This window comes from Maylandia zebra, linkage group LG17 (assembly GCF_041146795.1).
Source record: "Maylandia zebra isolate NMK-2024a linkage group LG17, Mzebra_GT3a, whole genome shotgun sequence".
NCBI lineage: Eukaryota > Metazoa > Chordata > Actinopteri > Cichliformes > Cichlidae > Maylandia > Maylandia zebra.
Window position 1 is genome coordinate 33,185,840 of NC_135183.1, and position 8,644 is coordinate 33,194,483.

The 8,644-nt window shown below is 40.4% G+C and overlaps 1 protein-coding gene across 2 annotated transcripts in view; it reads left to right on the forward strand.

The window, feature by feature from the left end:
- Positions 1-7,845, forward strand: part of tmem168a (transmembrane protein 168a) — a 15,222-nt gene extending 7,377 nt beyond the window's left edge. For both annotated transcript variants that reach the window (XM_004560838.3, XM_004560839.6), the window contains exons 5-6: positions 911-1,188; positions 4,321-7,845. In XM_004560838.3, the coding sequence (XP_004560895.3) occupies positions 911-1,188; positions 4,321-4,871 (829 nt within the window). In that variant the 3' untranslated portion in view covers positions 4,872-7,845. The remainder of the gene's footprint in view (positions 1-910; positions 1,189-4,320) is intronic.
- Positions 7,846-8,644: the final 799 nt, after the last annotated feature.

The window sequence follows — 8,644 nt, forward strand, 5'->3', positions numbered from 1 at the left end:
GATCCATGTATCCTGCTTCTTCCCTGTGGCCCCCTTGAGGTATGGAGGAAGCTCATTTCCACCTCTTACATCCACAATCTCTTTGTTTCACTACCCAGACCTTATGGTTGTAAGTGAGGGTAGGAAAGTAGATACTCCAGTAAATTGTTAGTTTCGCTCTCACTTCACAACAACAGAACGGCACTGCATCTGTGCCAATCTGCCCCTTCAATCTCCCCCTACGTGTGAACAAACTCCTTCATTTAGGGAAGCAACTTTGGTCACTTTATTTATAATTACTCTGGTAAGTCATATTCGTGGGGGAACCTGTTCAGAGCTCTTTCATGATTCAGTGAAAACATGCTTGGCAGGAGCGAATTAGTAATCACATGGCAGAGGGAGTGATATGACTTATTTGATATTGATTTAATCCCTAGTTAATAACGTGTTATGAAATTGTGTTTGGAAAATCGCCCTTAAGAGTAAGAATGGTGCTTTTATAAATTGAGTATGAGTATATATTTAACCTGTTTTTGTCATCCTACTCTGTTCTCCTTTGTACCATCTCATTTTTTGCTACTTTTTTATTTGCTTTCATTCTTTATTTCCTTCTCATCCTTGAGGCTAATGTCATTTCCTCCAGTAGCGATCCCTCGCTGGTACTTTTTGCATCTCCTATTCCCCCATCTCCTCTTATCCTCTCTTCTCTGTCTCCTCTCTCCCCAACAAGGGAGACAGCTACTCCACCCTGGTATGTCAATCTATCAACTTCTCACTCAGAAAGTAGATAAATAAATAAGTACACACCACCCCCCACCACCCTCCCCTTCTGCTGACAAGCCACCTAACTTGAGCCTCCCTCTGAGTAGATAAAAAAGATAAACATCAACAAGTCTTTTCTCACAGCCTTTCATCTTTCTCTTTCACCCAGCGCTGGTGGCCAGCCCACTCTCTTACCACCTGAGCAGGTGGAGCTATTGAATCTGCGCTCCACAGGCATGCTGAACAACATCCAGCGCCTCTTCTCCCACCACATGATTCAGACATTCGGCTGTGACTACTCTACTAGCGGTGTCACCCTGGAGGCTGTACTTACAAAGTTGCGCAACTTTCTGGAGCTTCGTACGGCAGACGGACCACGACATGACACCTATTTGATATTCTACAGTGGGCACACGCACAAAGGCTCTGGCTCCTGGGCTCTGTCAGGTGAAGGCCACAGATCCATGTTGTTATTGCTTTATTTTTCAATGTTTTTAAGTCTTGGAAAGTGGTCATACTTCATAGTCCATTCACATTCATTTAATTCCTAAATGTACTAGTGAGGCAAATAAAAAGAATGCATCCACGTAAGTATACAGCTTCAACTTCACCAGCTACAACTACAGATATTTCAGTATATAAATCCAGGGGATATTTAAACACCATTCAGCAAAGAGAATACATAATTAATAGAGCCTAACCAATATATCCAGAGTCCCAATGCATCGGAGCACTGATATATTTGGCTATTTTCAGATATATTGGTATCGGAATTCATAATTACTGATAAATGAACATTTAAAAACTGATAAAGAAACTGGAGAGAGTTAGGCAGCTTGATATCTATCAAAAGAACATGGAGTCTGCGTTTACCCCTAGGTTGCAAGCTTCTCTGAAGACATCTTTTTCTGATGTCTCAGACTAAATGAAAGTCCAATGGTGTTGCTAGTGCTAGGTGGGGGAGGTGGGGGAAGTTATAATTATTTCAGTTTTATAGTCGTTCAGTAAATCATTTAGAAAGTTTTTGGACATCCAGTTCCTAGCTTCAGTCAGACAAGACCTCAAGTGGCAGGTAGCAGTGAAAACTAGCTCAGTGTTTTTCCTCAAGGACTACTGTGCTAATGATATATAAAGGGGACCCAAAACAGACCCATGGGGAACCCCACAAGATATAGGAGCATGAGAAGATGAGCCTTTGGGAGTTGTTACAGAAGATTTACTGATTAGTTACCAAGCAAGCATGGCATAAGTGTGATCCAGAAGAGACTAATGTGAATTAAGAAAAACATTGGGATCCACCATGTTATATAGGAGAATTCCTAGGTCAACATTTCAAGAGAGAACGATCCTTTCTTTGTAGATATTCTGATTTATTATTAAACATTACTTGTTCAGACTCTATTAATTCATTAAATTAGATGAGATCAAATGGTTTGTACATTAACTTGAAGCTTTTTGTAGAACAAAAGAATCGCTTGTTTTGGCCTTCTCAGACATCTCTGCTGCTTATTTCCTTTTTTGGAAACTGAAAGAAGATTAAACTTGACACATTCAGTCCTCACAAATCAAATTTTAGGTGCATCATAAGTTGCATATCAGCTTTCTCTCTTCAAAGCTGTCGGGCAGTTTTAACATCTAAGCACACATAATTGACGAAGATGTAAATCAGTTAAAATACAGGAAAAAAAATCAACACAGAAGTAGAAGTGACTACAGAGCTGTTGTTTCAGATAGCATTAGGTAGATATTGTATTCTGACTGCAGTCTCATTTGCATTACAGTCTAATTTCCATTCCTTTCATTTTCCCATTCTCTCAGTCAATCAGACTGATTTGCAAGGAATCAGACAAGCAAGCGTAAAGAGTTGAAATTGCTATGAAGGACTCGGCACAGAAGTTTGGCTCCAGTAGAGACGATTCTGTGAAAGTTACAGAGAGTCTACTGTGACATGAGCGTTCCCTCAGCAGAAATGAGAATCACAGCAGGTCAACACAGTGTCAGCTCCAGCTCTTCAGAGATTACTTGACGTATTATCTCTGCGTGCTGCTGCAAATAGTAAAAAAAGAAAAAAAAATCCCCACCGAAAGCATAATCACTTCCCCTTAGTCACAATCCTGAAGGGTCGTTTTCAGTGGCATGCTCAGGGGATAACTGGAGACATTTTTGAAAAAGTGGGGTTGCTTCGACTGAAATTCAAATCAAATAAAGGATCCCTCTGGTTATTACGACCCACTGATGCAGTGTTGTCCACACTGGGATTCCTCAAAATAGTCTGGAAGTTCTCTGTTGATGACACTGGATGCATATATACAAATTTAGCTGTGCAGCAGATTCTCCAAATTGGCTCATGCTTGATGTTTTAGATATGTGAATAAAAGCCCATTTTCCCTTCTAAATATAAAGCAGTATGTGGCAAAGCTGCTTTGTATCCATAAATGGATTTCATTTTATTTTTCTCAGCCTCATTTATTTATTTATTTATTTACTTACCTAGCACTGATGTTAGGAATAACAGAAATAATTTGGCAACAGACCTTCAATGTTTGTTCTCTGCCAAAATATACTAAATATAAATATACAGTCTATTAAGGTTGTTTTTGTCGTTGTGTCTGTTGCCGGGATGACAGGGGATTTTAAAGACAGTCCCTTGAGTAATAGTTGACAGATTCGATCCCTGCCAAGCTGCCATGTCCATCTATGGCCATATGTCCCAATGAATTGTCCTTGAACATGGAACTAAGTGAATAGCAGCTCGCTGACCTTCACTGTTTCTCTCTCAGAGAGTTTGGTAAATCAAACTAGTCATAGGATAGATTCCCAGTACGCGCTGTTCTTTCTGTTGACATTGTGGAGGACTATAAATACCTTGGAGTACACATTGACAATAAACTGGACTGGGCTAAAAACACCACAGCACTTTACAGGAAGGGCCAGAGTCGTCTCTATTTTTTGAGGCGACTGAGGTCCTTCAACATCTGCCAGAAAATGCTGAGGATTTTCTATGAGTCTGTTGTGGCCAGTGCGATCCTCTATGCTGTTGCATGCTGGGGGAGCAGGCTGAGGGTCGCAGATGCCAACAGACTTAATAAACTGATCCGTAAGGCCAGCAATGTTGTGGGGATGGAGCTGGACTCCCTCAAGGTGGTGTCGGAGAGGCGGATGCTGTCCAAGATAAAGACAATGTTGGATAACACCTCCCACCCACTCCATGACATGTTGGTCAGCCACAGGAGCTCGTTCAGTGAGAGACTGAGATTACCGAAAAGCACCACTGAACGACACAGGAAATCATTCCTGCCTGTGGCCATCTCCCTGTACAACGCATCCACTTAACACACTGTTTGCTGCTACAGCTACACATGTTTCTTTTCCAAATATTTATTTATAAGTGACTTATGTATGTATGTATATATGTATATATTGTACTATTCTTAGTTAGCGTATTGTCTGTCTTGTCTTAATGTTGGTTTAAAATGGAGCACTGTAACAAAAAATAATTTCCCCCAGGGATCAATAAAGTATTCTGATTCTGATTCTGATTCTTTCTCCTTCTTACTATCTAATCTCCTGTAACTGTAGGAGGTGAGAGTTTCCATCTGGCCCAGTTGCTGGAGCTGTGGAAGGAGAAGAACGCCGGCCACTGTTCCCGTCTCATTGTGGTCCTGGACACCGAATACTCCCTCCCTTGGGTCAAGGAAGTGCGCAGGGTGGAGGGCATTTATGTAGCCGTGCAGGGGGCTGAGCTGTCAGCCACCATGGTGGACCCCGAGGCTGGAGATATCCCCTTGCTCGGGGAATTCACTTCTGAGTGGGTGGAGTTCAACTGCAACCCAGCCAGCGACACCCAGTGGTCTGAAAAAGGGCGGACCGTGAGAGCTGTCTACAGTGTGTCCAAACGCTGGAGCGACTACACACTCCATCTTCCCACTGGAAGTGATGTAGCCAAGCACTGGAAGACCCACTTTCCTAAGGCTACATACCCCATGGTGCACCTGTCCAACTGGTGCTGTGGCCTTCACCTGTTTTGGTTATGTAGCACATGTCTGCGCTGCTTCAGGAGGTGTAAACTAGCCTGGTTCCCACCAGCTGTTTTGGACACTGGGCAAGGCATTAAACTGGTGCACTCATAGATAAAAGGGGAAGTTGTCAGATAGCTGAATCAGTAAATTCATAAAGGGTCCAACTCCAAGAAACTTTTTTGTCTTGTTACAGGGGAGCATTTTTATTGTTTTTGCCAGTTCTTGCTTTACAAATCCTAAAGTATGATGCAAATTTAGTTTCTAGTTTTGGACTTGAAATTTGGAATTGTGGAGTTGGGCCTTTCATGAATTAACCAGTTCAATTTTGAATCAGGATGTAGCAGCTGGGTATAAGATGTTTGTATAAAATTAAAAAAAAACTTGTGCTGCATACCAGTTATAATATCTATACAATCATATTTTATTTTAGTCTAAAATACTATAAATGATATAAAGGTTGGCCTTCAGTCAGCACCAGATTCCTTACATTTATTTTTGAAAAATGTTTATTTGCAGTGATTCAAGATATTGTCCCAAGTACATCACAAAAAGTCAATATTGGATTTCTGAGCCCAAAAGAATATTAAACTTAACAATCCCAGTAAATTAAATTGAAATAAAGAGTACTGAGGTATGATTGTAGTTTAATTAATTAGGACGAGGTCTAAGAACAGAAAACTCTCATCTTACTTGGCACTTTTCTTACTTTATGCTTATTTTAATTGTTATCTTATTTTATTGTCTCTGTTATTAATTGCATACAAAAACTTTGAATATGGTTTCTGTATCTTTGGAAGGGTTTTCACATTTTTCTTTTGTTACGGTGGGCCATTTTATGTATGATAAAGTGCCTTAAAGATAAATTTCGAATCATTTATAATATTGAGTCTTATTTTTTTTATGTTATCTACACTAAATAGGCTGTAGACTGCTTATAAAAGATGGACATAAACACATAGTGGTTACTGACATCTGGATGTGAAGCCTACACTTCTGTTGAGTTTCTGGTGATTTAGACCAAGAAATGGGAGCTCAGCAAGAAAGTGTTTACTGAGGTCATGGAACAAGGAAGGGCTATTTTCTCATAGATTTTTATGAGATACCATTAAAAAAAACCAAAAACAGAAGAGTCATGATGTGCTCTTCCCTTTTGTCGTCACCATCTAGATAAAGAAGCAAAGTCCATCTTTTATATACAGGCTCTGATGTGGATCCTCGCCTTCCTTTTACATAAACTCTGTGAACTGATGGAGCTCTCTTTCTAAAGCCTTTTACTTGAACTTGGTGACACCGTTGGTTATAATGTAGAGAGGTCTAACCACGATGCCAAGCTGCCACTCCTGTTGTGGGATTCTTTCCTGATTATTATTGAAGTATTCAAATGTGCAGCTATCTCTGCACTGAACAAAGGAATATGCATTGGCTGTGAGACAGCATATTATCGCCACACAATGGCCCTGTCCTCATCCTGTTTGTTTACACAGATCAATGGAAATTGAAGAAGTCATTTGCGCTATACAAACCCATTCAAGTTTTCTAGCCATTTGTGTTAGCCATGCTGTGAAGCAGTGCTTCATAAGGCAATGCGCCAAAGCATGAAGAAACTGTCATTGCTATGCATTTCTGCACTGAACTCCAAAAGCCATTGTGACCATTCTTTACATGCTGATTTGTACCTTTCTGTCTCACACATTCCTGAAGTGCGTGGCATGCTGCCTGCCTTGTTTCTGATGAGGTTGAGTTGCATTATTGTGCCTCTCATTAGGGCTGGGCCATATTATACCGTTCACGGTAATACCGGTATAATGTTAGGCAATGATAGGAAAATGAAATATCGCGATAGAATGGGAGTAAAACGCGCATGCGCAGTGCCTTTGTTTTCATACGCACATGGCCGATTGTTGAGTGAAACAGATGAACCAGAATTGGTTTGTAAAAATGGTGCAACTTCAGTGATGTGGAACTGGATTGGTGTTTGTCCGTCAGATACACAACAAAGCACATTTTTTTGCAGAACATGCAAGCGGCCGTTGTTATTGTCGTATTTGTCGGACTAAGATGCTCTTAAATCTGGGAGTAATCTGGGTCCTAAACTCCGTATGCTTCAGGTCAAACAACACTGCAGCATCACTGAGAGTTAAAACCTGTCTAAATTCTTTCATCTTTAATAAAACGATCAGCATTGCTGCTTTACCAGGTGTAACTATAAAGTTTAACTTCCAGGCATCCATGAAAACAAAAGTTATTACATTTAACGGAGTTAGAAGTTAGCAGGAAGCTAGCGGAAGTTAGCTCGCTAGTCTCGCTAGTTACCTAAGCATGATATTGCATGTTCTGACTGAGAGATTTCTGAAAAAAAAATCAAACGTACAGCTCTGCTATCACTTCCAACATAAATGAAGACAGGAAACTAAACAGCAGTGACGTTTGTAGGGTTACTGAAGTTGGGCTAGCTGGTATATAATGATGTGCTAGGTGATCGCTAGCGACACAGCTATGTTAGCATAACATAAACAGTGAAGCTGGAGGATGAACGCTAACTTTTTTCCCACTTATAAAAGTTAAGGGGAAGGTTCCTCATGGTTAGAGACAAATGCAATCGCATGGCAGGATGCTGTAAACGGACCAAACTTCAGTCAGGAGAACAACTGAGATAATCCATCCACAATACCAGGTTAGTCATTAATATACTGCAACAACATGGGAATAGAGCAGCTGCCAGAGAATTCAACATTAATGAATCAATGGTACAGAAGTGGAGGAAGCAAGAAGAATGAGTTTAATAAAGTTTGATTTATCTGACTGCTTTGTTTCGCTTAATGTGCCTTATAATCCCGTGCACCTTATGGTCCGAAACATACGTACTGCACACTGCAGTTTAATGTTGCAAAGCACCTCTTTTTAACTTCAGTGGATATTATACATGGTTATGCTCAGGATATGTCAGCCCATTTGTACTGGAAATGCCTTTTGGTTAAACTTTCAGCAAGGAATTTGCATTTGCACTGTTACATTTTTATAAAGCTTTAATGTACATAAAAACCAGCTTCTTGTTTAAGTGAAAATAAATGGAAGGTTGTCTTTTTGCGCTAGTAATGTTGTGGAGTTGTATTTTGTCTCGCATCCATTATATCGTCAGTTATATCGTTATCGCAAATTTTCAAATATATATCGTGATAAATATTTTTGGCCATATCGCCCTGCTCTACCTCTCATGTCAGATAATGTCGGAGTTGCAGTAAACTTGAATAATAAACTGATAAAAGAATGCTGTCTGATGATGTTGAGGAGTTTGAAAGGGCTGAGAAGTATAGAGAGAGGATCAGTTTGATGAAATTCAAACAGAAGGGGTGAAAATAATAGATGAGAAGAGGAAGGCGAGAGTTAGACATGCTGATATCAGACAGTTTTATTTAACGTAGCTGGCTTAACAGACAGAGTAAATAGAGACCCTGCACTCTGGAAATTCTAGTATTGCCTGGCAAATATTAACATTATTAGCTGGAGAGAAATGAAACAATCCATGACATACTATCTCTGAGGGATTTTCTCTGAGCTTTCACCTCAGTTAGTCCCAGTGCCCAGCTGAACGTGTTCAAGGCGCTGCTGGGTATTTTGGTGGTCCCAGAGATCAGGGCTGTGGCCTGACTCATGGCTGAAGGGTGGTATTAGGCACAGAGGAAGGTTGGGGAAGATCTTGGAAAGATGAAAGGTGACATTAAAAGCAATGTCTCATATCAGCATTCATTTATAACTTTTTTTTTTCTTCTGACGTCCCCCTGAAGAACTGTCACATGGACTCAAGAACCTCTTCATCAACACCAGCTCTCATGTTCCAACGTGGTTATCTGAACTCCAAGTAATTTGGATCTTGACTACTTTCA